The sequence below is a fragment of the Rhinolophus sinicus genome, linkage group LG12 (assembly GCF_036562045.2).
Source record: "Rhinolophus sinicus isolate RSC01 linkage group LG12, ASM3656204v1, whole genome shotgun sequence".
NCBI classification, from domain to species: domain Eukaryota; kingdom Metazoa; phylum Chordata; class Mammalia; order Chiroptera; family Rhinolophidae; genus Rhinolophus; species Rhinolophus sinicus.
In genome coordinates this window covers 27748389-27769834 of record NC_133761.1, presented here as the reverse complement: position 1 = coordinate 27769834, position 21446 = coordinate 27748389, and the positions used below count along the sequence as shown (strand labels likewise).

Here is a 21446-nt window from a genome sequence, read left to right as displayed (position 1 = left end):
ATAGACTGACTTTCAGGATATCTCAACCACCTCTCACCTTATCTTCTGGCTCTCCGGATATACACCAAGTGAAGCAGTTCTGATATTGGTCAAGGATGTAATAGATAAGGGCTACAAAACTGGACTGTCATGCTGAGATAGGCAAGGGTTAGGGTTGGTAAGTGTAAAACTGTTTTTTAGACCTTTTAGTGAAGTGTATAAAATGGTAATAAGTGAAACTGGTTTGAGGTAAATGCCTACTTCCGTTTTGTTCACTACATATTTTCATTTCTTATGCTGATGTGTTAGGACAGGCTTGGGAAGAAACAATTGGAAAGTATCCTTTGGAAGCTCAAAGGGGAAGAAAGGTGAGACTAAGGAGCCAGCCACTAGATTTGTTTTGAGTGCTGGAGCTTAAGGAGCAAGAAAAGTCTTTCAAGGTTTATACAAGGTTTAGCATATTTGACTAGAGTTAAAAAATAGAGAGTTGGAGTCAAAGCTTTAAATGAAGATAAAGATACATTTTCTTATTTGCTATCTTTAATTGTTAAGAATTCAGGCATCGAAATTTATCCGTCCACTATAACGTGAATAATAGTGGTCAGCATCATGGCGGAGCCTTCTAATTCCTTTCACTCATTTACACTGAAGCATCTGTGCTCATATTCTGTGCCTTCCTGCGTGTTACTATAAACAATCCCTGTTCTAGCTATGCATAGAACCTACCTATTTTTATCTGCTCAAGAACACAGCTCCTGCAGTTCCCTGAAATTGTGAAAGTGTGGGATTGGGTGGGGAAATATTTAAACATTTATAAACATAAATGATTATAGTTCAAAATTTTAAGATAAATGATACAGAAAAGTGAATAACTTGAATAATTTGCTCAATTTTAAATTTTATTTTATGTTGGGAGCATGACTACTGCTTATTTGTTTTAAAATAGGCACACTTCTTGCAGAAAGTACATTTTCGTATCTATTATGTGTTAAATATAAGAGGCAGCAAATATGAAAGGCAGCTTAGATTAGAGCAATGGTTCTCAAACAGTTTGGTCTTGAACTCTTTACACTCTTAAAAATGATTGAGGACCTCATAGAGCTGATGTTTATATGGATAGTATTTATTAATATTTACTATGTTAGAAGTAAAAACAGAAACCATAAAATATATCTTTATTAGTTACTTTAAAAATAACAATAAATCCACTACATTTTAACTAACCATAAGGAGTAGATAGAATTCTAAGTTGACCTGCAGTGAATTTTACTCTTACCTCAAGTATATATAGAACCTGTGACTTCGTTCTAGTTAGTGGAGAGTAGGCAAAGATGATAGGAAAGTCACTTCTGTGATTACGTTACATTATGTGAGACTAATCTCAGTCTGAAGCAAGAGATTCTTCTGCTGGCTTTGAATAAGTAAGCTACCATGTTGTGAAAGGGATGTGAGAGGACCACATTGCAGGAATCTGCGGGAGAGTCCCTAGGAGCTGACAGCGTCCCCTGGCTGACAGCCAGCAAGAAAACGGACCTCAGTCTTAAAGCCAGAAAGAATTGAATTTTGCCAACAATCACATACGCTCCGGGAAAGACCCGGAGCTCTAGAAAGAAATGTGGCCTGGCCAACACCTTCATTACACCCTTTAAACCATGTTTACACTCCTGACCTATAGAAACTGGAAGATAATTAATATATATTTTTTAAACCACTAAAATTGTGGTGACTTGTTTTGTAGGAATAGGAAACTAATACAGCATATTTCAAAAAGAAAAGGAAAGTTTAGTGAGAAAATTGGCATTATTTTACATTTTTGCAAATCCCTTTAATGTCTGATTTAGTGAAAGAGAGCTGGATTCTGTTATCTCCTGTATTCACTATCTTGAGATATCATACATAATGTAGCCTCTGGAAAACTCCACTGTACACCCATGAGAGGATGAGCGTTTAAAAGGCAAATAGCATTTAGTATTATTAAGAATACAGGTTTAACCTTGTAGATCCTCTGAAAGAGGCTGGGCACCCCCTGAGGTCATTAGACTATACTTTTAAAAATGGCTTGACTAAGAGATTTGTAGTAGTCCCCTACTCATCACCAATAGCATATTTAATTGTATAGAGACAGGATTATAAGGTAACCTAATTTACATGGAATTCTCAGCTTCTTCGCTTATTTTTCACTTGGTTTTTGGTTTTGTTCTTGAGTTTGTCTATGTGGTTTATTCCCTCTGCTCCTTATGGTAAGCTAATGTAGAAGATCTTTGCTGACTTTAGTTTCTAGGAGGAATAGGTAGGGATATGTTTAATTAATATGTAGTCAGTCGACTGGGACAAAGTTTTTCTTGAAATGATCTTGGCATCTTTTGACTGTAGCCTTCACCTGCAAAGGTGCTTGTAGCCATTGAGAGATTTGGCTTAAAACTCAGGAAGAGGTTTTAAAATGTATTTTTTTATTTGTAAGAAATTTATAGAAATTGTCTCATTTTATTTTTAATCATTTATATTAATTATAATGTATGTGTGTGTGTATGCATTACTTAGTAATGGTACTAGTGCCTATTTCTCTTAACTGGTTTTGTTTCAATTTTGTGTGTTATCTTTTATCACTAGAAACTCTGAAGAATGAATTAGTGTCATGTATCTCAAGATAGCTCAATATATAACAAATTGCTTTTGTCCTAAGATTTGGGATACATTTTGTTATTAGAAACATTGATATAGCATCATGGGGATTTCTTTTTCCGTAATCTATGGCTTCTCTAGTTTTTTCAAACGAATAACTCAGCAAAAATTGTGTAGAGAATAAAAATTTTTTGTTACCTATAATCAACTATTTTTATTTCTGTGATATATACCTGTGTGTATTATTTGACACAGTTGGATGTTTTGAGGTATGATTTGGAGCATTTTGTCTGGAAAGAAGGTCTTTCAAGGTTGGTTTGAAGGTTATCAGTGGAACAGTTCTCACTGTGCTTACATAATTACACAGTGCTTGAGCTGGAAAATTAAACTTAAGGGTGACCTCCCTTTCTCTGTGATGCTCCCCCTTCCCATTGTTTTCTTTTCAGTTCTTTTTTTTATTACAGTTCCACCCAAGCATTTTTTTTTGTTTGTCTAGTTCTTAGATGTTAGTTTTCAACTTATTTTTTCTCAATAATATTTTCAAATTCTTATTGAGTTTTCTATTTAATTTTTTAACTGTTTTAGTCTTCCTTTTCTGTGTATGAGAGTTGATTTGTGTTGATAGAGCAAGATTGTCAAATTTTAGTTACATCTCTCAGAAAAAGTTTATATTTTTCATACAACTAAGACTGTAAGACTACAGAACATATGGACTCAATATTGTGATGTAAAATAACTTTTTAAATTCTGTAATATATATCTGAAATTCACTTATGAATGAATTTATATTCATTATTATATAAATTACTTTACATGCTTAAAAGTTTGGAGGTTTGATTTAAAATCCCTGTCTAGAAAGCGGTAAGAAACCCATTTCTTCTGGTTGACTGTGCTTAATAAGAATTAGAGTCACCTTAGTGGGGAGGTTTATGAACATTTGATCTTTCTCATTTCAATATTCCCCTTTTTGCCTACATATATTTTGTCCCATTGCTTTAGTCCATATTTGCGATTTTTTTTTCTCTCAAAAATTGTAGGATTTGGGATTTATGTTTATGTCCAAGTTCTACATTGGTCTTCTCCCTTTTTTTTAATTAAAATTTGTTGGGGTGACAATGGTTAGTAAAATTACATAGGTTTCAAGTGTACAATTCTGTAATACCTCATCTATACATTGTGTGTATACCACCCAGAGTCAATTCTCCTTTCATCACCAGATATTTGGCCCCGTTTACCGTATTCTGCTACCCCTCTCCCCCGTTACCCTTTGGTAACGTTGGTCTTCTTATTTGTATTTTCACATCATCCTTTCTCTTATATTCTGGGACACTTATAAACTGTAAAATTGGTTTACATTTTAAATGAGAGCCTTCATAAGAAGTTGCCGAATGTCAAAGACATGGTAGTACTATGTAAGGAGAACTGGCCTGTGAGTAAGGAGATGTGGATGTTCATTCTAACTTTGTCACCAATCACTTGGACATAAAAGTTCATCTCTCTTCCTGTCTGTAAAATAAGAGTTTATATTCTATTTTAAATGGGATAGGATACCATTGTAGGGTTTAAACATGGAAGGAACATGATACTAATATTTTTGTATGGTTATTCTGTTGTGTGTAGAATGGTTTGTAGGGAGCAGGAATTGATGCTGAGAGAAGTTAGGAAGCTATTGAAGTAATCTAGGAAAGAGATGTTGCTAGCTTGAGTTAGAATTGTAGTAGCAAGATGGAAATGTTGATGAATTTGTGCTTCATTTAGAAGGTGGAGTTGATGAAAACTACTACGGATAGATTGGATACGTGTGGTGGAGTGTTAAAGAAAGAAATATCAAGATACCTCCTAAAAAAATCATGTTATTTTTGCAAGATAGAAGAGGAACTGGTTTGGATGTGGAAATCAGGAATTCTGTTTGATCACGCTGTGACCTTTTAACTTCCATTTGGGAATGTCAAGTTGACAGACAGGTATATGAGTTTGGAGTTCTAGGGGATGATAAGGGCACAGGTATAACACATAGAAGATATTGAATGCTATGGAATGTAAGTTACCTAGGGAGACCATAGGGTTAAAGAATAGAAGAGGTCAATAACATAGCCAAAACAGAGCCTTGGACACTCCCAACATTTAGAGATCTAATAGAGGAGTGAGAGCCAGCAAAATGCACTGAGAAAAAAAATTGCCACTGAGCAAAAGGAAAATCAGGAGAATATGTCTCAGCAACAAAGAATAAAAATGGTTTAGGAGCCATGAAATTGAGGAAGTAGACATAGCAACTTCAAACAACTTCAAGAAATTTTGTTGTGAAAAGGTGCATAAAAATAGGGCTAGAAGGGAATATGGAATCAAGGGAAGTTCTTTTAAGATTCGAAATAATGTAGCAATAAAATCACTGGTGACTTAATTCATGCATAGAATAAATATTATTCATTTGTCATTACAAGTATCATTAGAACTAAGAGGCTTCTAAAATAGATTCAATAAGAAATAAACTAGGTATTTTAGGAAGGAGCTTATAAGAAAAAGGGGTAAGCTAGATGGGAAATTGATAGACTAAGTCTTATTTACATTATATATCTTTTTCTACTTTCAAATTTGGTGCTTAATCACCTCCACTCATAAGTAGCTGGGGTCTCTGATTAATTTTGATCTGTCCGTTTTTAAGAGCCAGGCATGTCTAATTGTATTTTTTAAGTTGGTAGGATTGGATCAAAATACATGTAGATTTGCATGAGTTTATTTGCATAAGGTCTCCTGCTATGGCTGATCCAAGACTACAACTTTTCTTTGCTTACCTTTCACCAAGGGAGGAAAGGGGGTTGATGAAGGAAGCTTAGAAGATAGCTGCTCCCAGTCCATTTTCATGGGTAAAATGGAATGAGTGATTTCACACTAAAAGAGCTATTTTCAAGAGAATTGTTTTGAAGCACAGGGTCACAAGCAGCATTTATGCAAATTCCAGATGACAGAATTTGTAACAGTGTTGCTCATACCATTCTTTTTAAACACTGTCGTTTATTGGCTTCTAGACCATCACACTCTCCTCATTTCCCTCCTACTTGCATATGTGGATGCTCCTCTTGGCTCTCCTTGACTGGCTTCTTCTTTACCTGATGGCTTAATGTGGAACTTAGTTCCCTGGTGCTTTATCTTGTACCTCTTTTTTTTTTCTTCTCATTTTGAATTTTCTCTCTGGGTGATTTCATCTACTCACTTAATTGAAATCATTACTAAATGCTGACGCTTCCTGAATACATATTTTTAGCTGAGAACCCTTTTCTGAACTCCAGAATGACATATTCAATTGCTTACTTGTCTGTCTTTTTCGCTATCTTTCATGCTCTTTAAATTCTACAACTCATCATCTTTCCCTCCTTCTCCCTCAGTCTGCTTATCCTTTAGTATTCTCTGTCTCAGCAAATTTCAGTCTATCTGCTTGGTTACTTAAGAGAGAAATGTGAGAGTCATTTTTTGACTCCTTTGTTGACCTTCATACTCCACCTCCCACCCCTGTGGCAAATCACTCATGTCCTGTTGAATCAACAACTGCCTTTTTAATGTTCCTTTGTCTCCATCTTACTGTGATTACCTTAATCCAAGCCAACTATCTTGCTTTGACTACTGCATTAGCTATGTTAATTGATTTCCCTACATCCACATGTTGTGAGATAATATTTTGGTGTATTTATGGTGTCTTCACTCCCCCATTTTTTCATGATGTAACAAGTAGAAGGAAATTGCATGAAAGAAAGGAATTATGGGTGGGAACTCCTGGTGGCCAGTATTATTGCATAGTATTTCATTTTTACCATATTTTGCTGAAACATATTTATAGTTGTGCCAGTGATTATTATTTCTAATGTCCTTAAGGTAAAAATGTACAGTCAGTATTTCTTTCCTGAAGAAGCTAGGGAACTTTGTTAGGCAGCAGAGGTGCCTTGTGAGGGCAGTTGGCAAGGTTCAGTGTGAATGCTTCGCGTCCCAAAGCTATAAACATTCCTTCTACCGCGGTTCCTGGTGAACGTAGCAATCAGAGATGGAGTGGGATCTCAGTCGTATTTGTATAGCTCCCCGAAATTGTAGTGTTACTTCCAGTGGTTCTCTTGATAGTTACCAAGGGAATATATATTCAGAACTAGCAGTCCTAAGACTGGAGGGACTTACCAAACTGTGTTTTCAGAGATCTTGGTTCTCTTTCCTCTAATAGGTGTAATCTTTAGGTGTCAGAGCAGATAATCACTCTGGAGATTTTCATTCGGGAGCTTAAATCTAGGATTGGTACTTAGTAGCTAAACTCTTGCATCCAGTGGGAAAGATATTCCTGCTGCTGCCAGCTTGTAGGTGTGGGAACTGCTCTGGTAAGAGCAGCTCTGGCACTGGACTTTGAACCTTGTAATACATCTCATACTAATGCAAACTGAGCCAAAGCATTAGTCCTCACATTTCTGGCCTAGGAAGAGGAGTCAGAGAGATGATAATGATGGCGGGGCTTCATACATTTGTAGAGGCTTTCACTATGCTTCCCATTTTCCTTTCTGAATTAGATGGTAGAAACTGTAAGGAGTGTGTTCTGCAGCAATGGTCAAAACTAGGGACAGATAGATACAGATTTCAAGCCCAGGGAAATACTACAGAGTTTTCTGTACATCAGAAAACAACTGAGCATCAACACATTTTTAAAAACTTCTTATGAAAACTAGCATAAGTATTTTAAACTAAACTGTTTTGTGATGTTTATTTGAAATCTTTAGATTTATAGTGTGCTCATTTAGGTCTGAGCTATTCTTTCTTTCTTCCATACTTGGATACACGGTATGGTCCACCCTAAGACGAAGGACAGGCCAATTTCCCTTTATTGAATGCCCCCTTTCCCTCCTTTTGTTAGAAACTTCATCATTTGCCTTTATTTGGTATTCCTGCGGTGAATGAGTCTATGGTCTTGCCTCAGGGAAATATATAATGCAAGACTTTCATTTGCAAAACATATGGAAAAAAAAAAAAAAAACACCTTGTTCTTGGGACCATCTTACTTCTATTCTAACCCTTAGAATTATTAGGTTGGTGCAAAAGTAATCGCGGTTTTTGCAATTATTTTTAACCTGTTAAACCGCAGTTACTTTTGCACCAACCTAATATATCAGTCAGATGCTTCAGATAGTCAATGAAACAGAATAATATAATAGGAAAGATAGTGCAGTTACTTCAATTATATAGATAGAACCACAGATGTATAGTTTAATAAAATGAAAAATTTTTTAACATTTCAGGGATTTTTGTTATTGATTATACATGTTATATGATATAGCTTCAGTAATGGATTAGCTATGTGTAAATGTTTGCATGTATGGAGCATTTTAATAGAAATATTTTGGTACTCTTAAAAATTCAAAATAACCCAGATGTCTTTAACTATAAAATTTAAATATACAATGAGTGATTGTGCCTTACAAGTAAGAGGCTTGTGTTGTTACAAATTTAGAAGAGCATAATTTCCCAATTGTTATTTTTTCATTTAATTTTTGAGTTTGTGTCAAATTTCTTTAACTTATAGCCACTAGGTGTTTATCAACCAAAACTCTTACATATGTTAATTTAAGCACTTACACTTCAACTATTTTTGAGGATGACGTAAAGATGTTAGTGCTAAGTTCTGTCTTCTCATTTCATTTGGATGTTTCATAGTACTAATTAACAATTTAAATTATTGAAGAATTTTAGGAACTTATTGATAAAGAAGAGGATACCATTGCTAAGGGATATAGTAAGCACATGAAAACTGATAATTTAGTATTTGATTCACTTGAGCGTTGCTAAGCAAAGTTCATGGGCTAACATCATACTTAATATGTTATGGTTAATGATTTTGTTGTAATTGTAGAGTTCTCCACTCTAGGTAGATTAAACTTTGGGCCTTTCTTTTAGTTACTATATCAAAAAATATAATGGAAAAAAGAGTCTGTGATGTTCTCACCCAGAGATAATCCATACTAACATTTTGGTGTTTATTCTTCTAGTATTTCCTTCGATTTTTAGCATTTTTAATTTTTTAAATTTATTTTGATTTTTCCCCCTTCCCCCTTCCTCCCCAACTCCAATTCAAGCCTTTGTTCTCAGTCTAGTTGTGAAGGACCCAGCCCCCTGGCCCATGCTGGTATTATGAGCCTTGCGCTCCCCCGGGGGCTGAGGCAGTCGGTTGCCAGCTGTCAGCCAGTAGCTCACCGTCGCTCCCGGCAACTCATGGCAGCTCTCGCCATGTGCCCGCCTCTCAGCTCCAGGTGAAGCCGTTGTTCACAATCTTAGCTGTAGAGGGCGCAGCTCACTGGCCCATTTGGGAACCGAACCAGAGACCTCGGCATTAGCAGCACAGTGCTCCAACTGCCTAAGCCACCCAGCCACCCAGATTTTGAACATTTTTAAAAGTTTTTCTATGTATTACTGAATATTTTGCAAAATGTTCTATGAGAGTGCCCATTCTCTGACCCTCTGGTCAATACTTTGCCAATTTAATAAGCAAAAATTCGTTATGATTTCTAATTGCACTCTTCTGATTACTTTCAGATTGAACTTTTTCAAGTGTTGATTAGTTTTTTAGATATCTTCTTCAATGAACTTGCTTTTGCTGCTAAAAATTTCATAACACATCTTCTTCTGTGAGAATTCTTGTCAGTATTGCCATTTCCAATGAGGTGCTAAACATTCTAATAGAACAACCATAGAGAAACCAATTGTCATCATCTACAACATTTGTGAGAATTAATGCCTCTTTGCTGGACTCGATGTAAATATTAAGCTGACTACTTCGAGACCTTATGTTCTGAGAGGGATTAGAACCTTGCACAAAGAAATTCTATAAATATTTGTTGCATGATTAAATATGATAAAAATATATCTGATAATAATTGTTAGAATTCTGGTCCTAATAATTTGATTCCTTAGATAGTTCATAGTAAGGTTATTTCCAAACATTATGGACTTTAGAGTTTATAAAATGCATTTGTATACATTACATGTTTTAATGCAATAATAACCCTATGAGGTAAGTGATGTAGCTTATTTTGCATTTGAAGGAACCATAGCTCAGATATGTAAAGTGAACCTCCTGAGGTGTTATGGCTAGTTAGAGTCAGTACTCCAATCCAGGCCATTTTCTCTATGTGCATGTTCTTTCATCCTCATAGAGCCTCCAGCATTTATGTTACTTGTGAGCCTGCAGTATATAGAAAGTTTAAAGCAGATATTAGCTATAAACCTTTTTATAATATTCATAAATTAAAAAGCCTATACAAAGCACAATGTTTTTGATTGTTAATATTGGTCGTGCTTGTATTTATGAACCTTCTAACATGACGTGGTAGGTTAAAACAAACACAGAAACTAAGAACCAAATTAAGTCTTGAGTGGTTTCCTATCCTACTTATGGGATGTGACTAAAAATAATTAACTTTTCAATAAAATTTAAGCACCCATCCAGTCAACAAATATTTCTTGAGCACCTACTCTGCACTGTTCTAGATGAATAAAACATATATGAGCTTTAACCTCATGTAACTAAGGGTGAAACACGTTAAACATTTTTTTCAAGTAAATATGTAGTTATACTTTTATCAGATGCTGTAAAGAGCAAGTAGAGGGTACAATGAGAGTGCATAAGGGGGACCTAATCTAACTCAGAGAAAGTCTTCTCAAGAAAGTGATATTGAGCCCTTAAGGATGAGGAGGAACAGGTGAAAGGTGGTAATGGGCTGGGAAAATGGAATAAATCATTTGGGCGATATTGAGGAAACTAAGAGAAAGCTGACCAGTTGTGTGTGTTGTATAGTGAAACCTGGAAACTAAGGGTCTGAGAAAAAGGCAGTTGCTATATTGTTTACTCTTTCAACAAAGTCTTTTCAATGCTCATTCCAGTGATGTTCCCATTGCTTAGACCATTTTTGAAAGTATCCTCATGACCAGACCTTCAGATCCTATTTTAAAACACAAAAGAAACTTTTTATTAACAATAAAGAATGTTTTGCTGTAAAATCACCTTATTTAATAGACTGGCTTCAGAAAGGCTTTTGGTTATTTGTAAAAATGGAATCTACCCACAAAGGGGAAATACATACATGCATTTTTTCATCACAGGTAATATGAGCTTTGAAATTAAGAATTTTAAAAATGTATATGTCTCCACTTACAGAAATTTATCTTTCATAGATGTGAAAAATCAACTTATGATCAGAGGCTTAAAAATTTGAAGCACATCAGGTTGCTTCTGTTTGAGTTAAATGGAAGAAACCCATTTAAAGTTACTTGTGAGTAAAAACTGTTGAGATGTTTGCTCTAACTGAAATATCGTTGATTGGTCACTGGCAAGTAGTTTTTCTATTCGTCTATAGAGACTGATGTGTTCACAAATGGATGTGTGCGTTTCTGTGTGTGTGTGCGTGCACATGCTCATGTGTGCACATATAGAGAAGATAGAATGATAGGGAAGGAGCATGTGAAATGGAGTCCAAAGCGAAGACCTTCACTCAAATACTGTATCTTTTACATGCTGTGTGATCTTTGATTCCTTAGAGCCTCAGTTTCTTTTCATCTATAAAACAGTAGCAACATTACCACTGACTCACAATGTTTTCTGGATATTAAAAAAATAAATTTAGAAGTACTTTATAAACCAAAATGTACCTTATGATTATTATGTATGTGTACATATATGTGTGTATATATATATTTCATAGATAGATTAGTGTGCACCTATAAAAACCTGAAATTAAATAAGCAAAATAGGGCACTCTTAGTTGAGGATAAACCCGTAATTCAACATAGTTTATAAAATAAATAAATTAGTTGTTTCAAAGTTTGTGTTATGAATATTTATTTTGTCATTTAAAAATTTATATTACATGTTTTTGTGTTGTTCTCTTGTGACATGTTTATTCATGTTAAAAAAGAATTCGCCAGTTTTTTTAAAAAACTTCTTAGTATATTTTAGTGCCTCTATCAGTAGTGGTATGTGTATGGAAGGAGATAGCGGGGGTTAGGGCTAAAAGTTGAGGTAAAAAAGGGCTAAAAGAGATGTATCTGTTAAAGAAATGTAATGGTTTAGGAGCAATTAAAGATCAATAAATATATTAATCATTTCTGTAAGTGAGTTGGTTTTTAAAATTTGGTTTGCACTACTTTTAGAGCATCTTTTGGTAGTAAGATGGATGTATCTGGATGTAGAAAAACCTAAGATTTTATCTAAACCAGAACTATTCATTGAGAATGGATGATGATCTGGAATACTCTAAGACTATCGGAGACTTCAGGAAATACCCTTTTCTGAAAAGTGCTGTAACCACTATTATTGAAATAAATTAATAATAGTTGATAGATAAAGTCTCTCTGGCTTTAGTTGTGTTTTTTGATTTGTGGAAAAGTTCATATTTATGTGTGCTGTTTAAGTGAATTTTAATTGATAGGATATTTTTCTTTTCTAAAATTACATCAATAATCATGTAGTCCATATATGGACTTATAAAAAGAACCAGATTAAACATCATTCATTTTTCTTAAAAAATAAATAAATGAAGACTTTTAAAATTAAATAAGAAATTAAGACAATGAAGTACCTGTTTTCAAAATGCTTCTTTAGAAGTATGGCATTATAAATGCAGGCAATACAAGCTCTTTTATCTATCATATTTTTATTGCTTCAGGACATCAAAAGAAGAATATACCACTTATTTTTAGAGTGTTCTGCTCCTATGCAGTACCTTGAACACTGAAGAGACCTATATACTCTGTAGCTGGAGTTATTTATTTTTCAGGGAAAGAGAAAAGGGTTAGGAAATGTATAATTTCTCTTCTTCTTATCCAGAAGTAACATTGAGACGATACCTTGTCCTCATTTTTATTACTTCTTAAATTTAACTGCTGGCAGCCAGATGTGCTGAAACTCCTGACGACAGCATATATTCATTGCGTGTTTTTAATAGGCTTAGAGAAATATGAGTAGAGCCCATGAAAGCAGCTCAGCTTCACACTTCAGCTGGGAATGCCCAAAAAGCTTACTGCTGTTTAGAATTCTTGCTACAGTCAGGAGAAAGCCTAAAGCCGCACGGGTACTGAATCTTCTCCGACTGAATTAGAAGAATAATGACTGTACAATTAACTATCAACCTCTGCTCATTTAAGCACAGTTTTTACAGAGCTCAGGAGAAATATGGAACTTGATTGGCATGTTTTTATTTGATGGTGTCTGCAAATAGATGACTTTAAAGACAGGTGGTAAGGAAAAATAGAAGGGAGAAAAAAAAAGAAAGAAAATGCAATTTGAGACATTGCGCCAGGTCTGCAATTCTGTTTTATCTCATTTTCATGGGGTTTTTTCATCCCCACCAAATATTTTACAAAATGAGCTTTTTGGACAAACGCTGAACAATGCAAGGTGAGTAAAGCTAAACTATATTTTCTTTTAGTATTGATATTTTGAGGATAATCTTATGTCTGTAAAATTGTTTTGTATTGAAATGTTAGCATTTTAAGGGTATTGTCTTTATAAACATAAAATTTTTATATAAATATAAAATTTTATGTAGTGTTCGTAATTGATTTTAAGAAGGAAAATAAGCTTACTTCAAAGCACAGAAAGCATCTTAAATTTAGCTAGCTTGACCTCTGAAACATACAGGCTGTTTTCATGATTTCATTTTCTAATAAATAAAAGGATTAACTTAAAATGCCTAATAGATTTTTTTTCTTTGTGGTCATGGCAGTGATTATATTGCATATATAGGGATGAGGCTATATAATCATATGTGATTTGCTGGAAAATGTGAATTAGCAGTCATGCATGCTCTTTGTAAAACATGCGGAAGATGTTTTCTAAAGACATTTCTCTATGCAGGGTAGATCAATAATCACTTTTAAACAAGCTGTATTATGGAACTGCTAATAATGTTTTGGATTAGATCAGCTAGTTTAGAAGGATGCTTTGTTATAAATTCTTATTGCTTTTTCAACCTGATTTTTTTTTTTCTGTGGTGAACGTTGTTAAATTATGAACATATGTTTTAGATGGTTTCTCTGGCTTACAATAAAGAATGCTTCTAAAATGCAGTTTTATCATCCAGTTTTTCCTCTGTTTAAGTTATTTGCCTTTTGAGAATTTCTAATGTTATATACCTACTATAGAAAAGACCTCATTTTAACTAAATATATATGGAGAAAGACTGAGAAAGAAATTCTGTGAACATGATAATGCCCTGAAACCTTCTGGAAATTAAGAGAGAACTAATAGTGCATAGAATATTGAATGGTTTTGCTGGTCTCTTCCTTTTAGGGTCTCTCTTAACAGTGTGAGATAGCCCATTTTAGAGATTTAAAAAATACCTATTAACAGTATGTGCTTTAATTTAGCCAATGTAAAGGAGGCTTTAAGAATATGTAGGTATTTAAAATGTTTGATACCATAGATGATAAATACATCTATGACCTTTCCATTGAATATGGAATAGCTTATAGGCTTTGTATAAAATTTCACTTCTTTCCTCAGTGCAGTTCTGTTCAATTAACTAATTTGATTTTTTTATATTTATTTTTGGACTTATGTAAAATATATAACAGATGAAATGCTCTGATATTCTATAATAGGATATTTTTTTATTTTAAGATATTGGGTTTCTTTATTTAGTAATACATTGCTTAGTGTAATTTATGATAAAAATAATCTGTATTGCATGTTATATTTAAATAAAAGAGGCAGTATGGATTTCTTAAAAATTCCTTGACCTGAAATGAAGCTAGCAGAGTTTTAGGATTTCTACTCATCCTTTATAAATCTTTTCCTTGTTTGATCTCTCTATTTTTTAATGCCAAGAATTTATGTGTTTAAAAATATTAATATCATGGCTGATTGTATATTCACTTTAGAAATTGTGCTATTAACAGCATGGTATGGAATTCATTTTAAAGTAAATGTTACTAGTTTTAAAATATGAGATATCTATTTTTGAGGGAATTTTGTACATACTTATCACTGTACATTTTCTTTCCTTCAAGTTTCTTTTATTGTTGTCATGTTTATAATGCTCTCATTATTAAAAATCTAGAATTTTATGCTGTAGCAATTAAACGTTAAATTGTGAAGTTTCTATTGCTTCTCTAAGACCAGTCTTATTTAATTTATTTTGATTTTTTACCTAAATTATCTGAAACTACCAATTAATCAATAAAGAATTTATTCTGTTTTAGGGGAAAAAGATCCCTGTCTATGTTCTTAACTTCTTAGTCTTCAAGAAACATATGACATTTTTTTCACATATAGATCTATTGATCTTCATAAATATTCAAGTACTTGATTTACTTATAAAATGAGTCAAAACCAGTGTACAAATAGTTACTTTAGAAGTATGAAGAGTGAAAATAAATTTATATGAACTCGTAATTAATGCCTCCTTCCACATATTTTAATGGTTTGGTCACTCTGTGTTCAGATCAGATGCAATGGTCTTTTAAAATTATTCTGCTTAGGTTCTTTTAAAAAATACAAATATCTAGCATCAACATTTTAGTTAGCATTGAATTGGAAAGTAATATGTAGACTAAAAAAATCATCCCTGAAGAAAAAAATCATGGAAAAAAAAATGACCTGAGTATGATAGAAGATGTTGTTTTACAACTTTAAAAATGTTTCTTAATAATGGGCCTTTCAACTTCATGGACTGGACATTGTGCTCTTGAGATTTGAAGCATCAATTATATAACTATCTCCTCTGGAAAGAACAGTTTTGGTTGTTATTACATGACTAGAAATCATTTAATTGTTTGGACTAGTTGAAATGGAATATTCAGTATTTGTACTGTGACCTTAATTACAATCTTTAAACTGATAGAAAATATCATAGATGTGGACAGTTAGATTATATTTTATTCTGAATTGCTTTCTAGGATAAATTACTAGAACAGTACTATGCATAAATTATAGACAATATATTATTAAAAGGGGACCTTTCAAGCAGTTTTCTTGAGACTTTCCCTGGGTAACTAATCTTATCCCTAAATCTGCAACTCAACTTTCATCAGGTTGTCAGATGATAGGGCAATTTACCTCTAGACATATTAGCAATAAAAGGTTAAAAGATGACTATCTCCCATAATTACTTCAAAAACATTTCCAGGCTCAGCTTGTCAAAGGAGCAAAGATTTTAAATATATCAACTTCATGTATCATAAATCACTAAACTGGAGAGTAATATATTAGGTTGGTGCAAAAATAATTTCGGTTTAACAGGTTAAGAATAATTGCAAAAACCGCAATTACTTTTGCACCAACTTAATAGCTTGTTACAGTATTTTATTATCTAATGAGTAATTGAAATTTATTTGTGAGTGCAAATCATTAGAATAGTTTAGACTAACTTTTTGTTGGAAAACATATAGCATGACCCTTATGTTTCAAACTGAAAGTTCTCAACTTTTATCATTGTGGTTCTTGAGTACCACTTTAGTACATAAAGGAGATGGCAGAATATTCTCTGTTCTTTTGGAACTAAAATGAAATGACTGAAGGTTCAGCAAGAAAAAAATCAGTATCTGCATCCTATATAAATCCACTTGATAGGTTTTGATGAAATGCCACATTAACTTAAATTCTTATCAAGGCCTTTTTCTTTTCTTTCTTTCTTTTTTTTTTATTTCTTTTTTTTTATTGTAAACTCATTTTCCCCAAATTAAATTAATCAGGATACAAAGATAATTGATTTGTTGTCAGTAGAAAAGTCCTCAAGTACTAAATTCATTATGAAATCTAAGTTTTGTAATCTTATCTTTGGAAGTAAGCATAAATATTGGAATGCTAGAAGATATATGTTTAATAGAGTTCACTGCATTAAGTAATCAATTGCTTTGAACAATATTCAAAATGATGACTATCTTTTGTGATACAATTTCTGGAAAATGTACTTAATAGCCTCTAAGTTTTTCTGTTTACTGGTTTTTAGTAATCTTTCCTGTACGGTGAAGAAATATGTATTTTCCTCCAGATGTAATTATTTCTTTGTCACAGTGAATTTGCTGTCTGGCCACACAGGGGCATAATAGGACTGGATTTATTCAGAATAAATATTAAAGACAGTCTTTCTGTCCTTTCCATATACATATAAAGAGATATACAGACTTTCATATTAAAAGTAAGATTTAAAAAACTTAGTAGACCAAAGAATATTTGGATTTGTTGGTGTTTTTATTTACAATAAGTTAGCCATATGGTCTGGTTTGCCTCCACTATTATTAGTACTACTTTTCTTTCTCGAAAGTGTTTATTTGAGAGTAAATTACAGGACCACTCTGATTATAAAAATGAAATATAAAGCTTGAAATCACCTAGTGTAAACGGATTCTTTTCTACCGAAGTATTCCCACAGTTCTAGAAAATTAATATTATTTTAAATATTTAAATTTGAATTTGCAAAATAATTGTTTAATTATTTAGTCTGGTAGTGTTTTTGGTCAGAGGTATTTAGTCATTGTTATTTACATAGCATTTACTATTGCTTTGGTTTATAATGAAGCCATTAACTGTGTTCAGGAGTTTTGGCACTGACACCTGTTATGATCATGGCACATTAATGGCACTTTGACATAGAAAGAGCAGCATGCTTACATGTCATAGCTCTGAGAGTGCGGTCCTCACAGTGTGCATTGTTCGAAGTTGGTAGGAGCACAGCAATCATTATACAGTATCAGGATAGGAACATATTTCATGAAAAGTCTGTATTCTGATGTATAAAGCCACTCAGTAGTCTGATACATACACACGTGCATGCAAACATGAGTGTATTTATGTACATATAAAAGCCTTGTTAAATATATATAATCATAAAAATAATATATTGTAAACATACAAGGCTACCTTAACAACTGTCTCTTTCTATTTCTAATCAGAATGACTTTTGATTCATAGATGTGTATCATTAATATTTTTTACCAGAATACTTACTGTGGACCTTAGCTATATACCACAATCATTAATATAGATACTCAATCAGATACTTATGTACAGTCGTTAAGTATTTTCTTTATTGAAAGAACTTTGTATAAAACTACTGCTTTTGTTGATGACAGACAGGTGAATGATAACTACTTTTTTATTATAAACTTATATGATCATAAAGGATCTTAGAAAACTAAAAGAAGATAATTACTAGTAAATTTCTTTCTGTTTAATTCTGGCACTATTCACTAAGTAGTAAAATGAATTCATTTCATATGTGCTATGACTGTCTTCATATCTATTTATGAATTACTCACAAAGATTCATATACCCAACAAAAGAATTCTTAGGACTGATCCACAATTTGAGTTTGGCTTCTGAATATAAGAAAGTAATTACCTCAGAAATGTGCATGAACATTTCTTTTTGGGCAAAATTCCCCAAATTACACTTAAAAATTGTAGTATCTTAAAACATAAGGGCTCTTTATTTTGCTTAGGATTTTCCAAGACACACTTTTTGTTTGTTTGATTTTAGCAGAGAACACTTTTTTTTCAAAATTTAGCTCAATATGCAAAGCAGGTAAGAGTGGAGCAGCTCTGGTTTAGAAAGTGGGACGTGGGACCAACATTAGGCCCTAAGAAACACAATTTTTCGCTGCTTACTTATATCAAACTCAGGACTTTTCACTTAAACTCTTTTAAATTTCCCATGTCATTGTGTGACCCTTGATATGTCAGAGATAGAGGTAATGGAAAATGACAAGGAAAGCTGCTGCGTTTAATCAAGTATTGATTTGTGCCTGACTTTAATATAGATACTGTGGTAGCTTTACATTATAGAGTATTAAACATATGACTTGTGATCATATCGTGGGTTGTCTAATTACTGGCTGTGTGATATTGGTAGAGTCACCATACCATGAACTACTTGAGTTAGGGACTAACTATATTCATTAACCTCTGAGTTCCCACACTTATCCCTCATGCTTCTTTCCAGTCGATACCAGCTCCCCTTAGCCTTCAGAATCAAATATTGTTCTTGTTTTTCTTTTACATGTTAGCTTTGTCTGTTCTAGAACTTCATATAATTGAAATCATATAGATTAGACTCTTTTATAAAAGACTTTTCATTGAAAAATATTAATCCATGTTGTTGCACGTATGAGTGTAGTTTTTTCCTTTTTGTTTATCCCTGAGAGTTATTCCGTATTATGAATATACCATACTCTCACATAAGTCTTTTTGTGGACATGTATTTTTATTTCTTTTGGATGAATAACTAGAAGAGGAAATGGGTCACAGCGTAGGCATATGTTTAGTTTTATAATACCAGATCATTTTAAGAAAAGGTTGTACATTTTAAACTCCCACCAAATATGTTTGAGAGTTTTGGTGGTTCCACACACTTTCCAACATGTTGATAATATGTCAAATTTTTGTTATTCTGGTGAGTTTATAATGGCATCTCCTTATGATATTATTTTGTATTTGCCTAATGAGTAACAATGTCAAGCACCTTTTCAATATGCTCATTGGCCATTTGTATATCTTCCTTTGTGAAGTGCCTGTTCAAAAATAATTTTTAAAAATTAAGTTGTCTCTGTTTTTATTAATGAGCTGTAGAAGTTCATCTTTGATATCAGTCATTTGTCAGATGTATGCTTTGTGAATTTTTTCTCCCTGTCAGTGGCTTGCCTGTTTGTATGTTTATTTATTTATGTATTTATTTTTCAACTTCAGTTGGCATACAGTATTATATTAGTTTCAGGTTAACAGCATAGTGATTAGACATTTATATAACTTATGAAATGATCACCCTGATAAGTCTAGTACCCATCTGATTGCCTATTTATTTTCTTGACAATGCATTTAGATAAGCAGGAGTTTTAATTTTGATGAAATTAAATTTATCAATATTTTTCACTTAGGGTTTTTGTTTTCTATGTGCTGTGTAAAAATAGTTTGCCAATCCCTAACTCATGAAACTATTCTTTTTATCTTCCAGAAGCTTTGAGTTTTTAACTCTTCATTTTGGGTATATAATCCAGCACTTATTAATTTTTGTGTGTATGGTGTGAGTTATGGGTCAAGATTCATATTTTTCCAGATGAATATCCAGTGTTCCATCACCATTTGCTGAATATAGTTAAAGACTTTCTACTCCTTGTTGGATTGTTTTTTCACCTTTGTAATGAAATAAACAATGGTATAAGTGTGGTTCAAATTCTGGGCTATCTGTCCGGTTCCACTGAGGTATCTATCTATCTTTATGCAATACCCTACTATCTTAACATTTATAGTAATGTTGAAGTCAGGTAGTATAAGATCTCCACCTTTATTCTTTTTCAAGATAGGCTGAATATTCTAGATCCTTTGCATTTTCATGTATATTCTATAATCAATTTATAATTTTGTTTTAAGGGGTTACTAGAATTGTCTTGGATTACTTTGTATTTCTGTAGATTGATTTGGGGAGAATTAACTTCTCAAGAACATTGAGTTTTCCTATAGTATATCTTTTCATTTATGTAGGTCTTCTTTAATTTACTTAAGAATGTTTTGTAGTTGTTTTTCATTTACCTTTTATTTTTTCAAATATTTTTTATTTTTTAATTATAGTTGACATACAATATTATGTTAGTTTCAGGTATACAACACACTGATTAGGCATTTATATAACTTACGAAGTGATCACCCAATAAATCCAGTACCCATCTGACACCATACGTAGTGATTACAATACTACCGATTATATTCCCCATGCTATATGCTACATCCCTATGACTATTCCGTAACTACAAATTTGTACCTCTTAATCCTCTCCCCCACTTCACCCATCCTCCCAATCCCATCTCCCAATCTGGCAACCATCAAAATGCTCTCTGTATCTATGAACTTGTTTCTGTTTTGTTTGTTCATTTATCCTGTTCTCTAGAATCCACATATAAGTGAAATCATATGACAATTGCCTTTCTCTGTCTGACGTATTCCACTCAGCATAGTACCCTCTAGGTCCATCCATGTTGTTGCAGATGGCAGGATTTCATTCTTTTTTATGGCGGAGTAATATTTCATTGTCTATATGTACCACCTCTTTTTTATCCATTCCTCCATTGGTGGACACACAGGTTGCCTCCATATCTTGGCTAGTATAAATAATGCTGCAATGAACATATGGATGCCCATGTCCCTTCAAAGTTGTGTTTTGAGTTTCTTTGGATAAATACCCAGAAGTGGGATTGCTGGGTCCTTCTTTGTCTCTTCTTATAGCCTTTGTTTAAAAGTCTATTTTGTCTGGTGTAAGTATTGCTACCCTGTTTTTTTTTTTTTTGCTTGTTTCCATTTTCATAAAATAAGTTTTCCCATCCCTTTCCTTTCAGTCTGTGTATCTTTTGACCTGAAGTGAGTGTCTGGTGGGCAGGATATGTACAGGCCTTGGTTTCTTATCCATTCAGCCACCCTATGTCTTTTGATTGGAGCATTTAATTCATTTACATTTAAAGTAATTGTTGATAGATAGTAGTTATTGCCATTTTATTTTTCATATCTTAGGTCTTTTCTTCTCCTCCTCCTCCTCCTCCTCCTCCTCCTCCTCCTCCTCCTCCTCATCCTCCTCCTCCTCCTCCTCCTCCTCCTCCTTTTCCTCCTTTCCCTTCCCCTTCCCCTTCCCCTTCCCCTTCCCCTTCCCCTTCTCCTTCTCCTTCTCCTTCTCCTTCTCCTTCTAGAAGTCCCTTTAACATTTCTTGTAATACTGGTTTGGTGATGATGAACTCCTTTAGGTTTTTCTTGTCTGGGAAACTCTTTATCTGTCTTTCGATTCTAAGTGATATCTTTGCTGGGTTTTAGGTCCTTGCTTTTCATCACTTTGACTATTTAGGTCCTTG

General features: G+C 33.3%; 1 protein-coding gene across 50 annotated transcripts in view; it reads left to right on the top strand.

Moving 5' to 3' along the window:
- The window catches only part of RIMS2 (regulating synaptic membrane exocytosis 2), a 592512-nt gene that overhangs the window by 216852 nt on the left and 354214 nt on the right, over nt 1-21446 (top strand). For 2 of the 50 annotated variants that reach the window (XM_074316887.1, XM_074316886.1), the window contains exon 1: nt 12535-13015. The exons of 41 other annotated variants lie outside the window; for them this stretch is intronic. In XM_074316887.1, the coding sequence (XP_074172988.1) occupies nt 12894-13015 (122 nt within the window). In that variant the 5' untranslated portion in view covers nt 12535-12893. Of the gene's footprint in view, nt 1-12483; nt 13016-13794; nt 13816-21446 lie in introns of those variants that run through there. 7 more of the 50 variants (XM_074316892.1, XM_074316871.1, XM_074316873.1 and 4 more) reach the window with 7 other exon arrangements.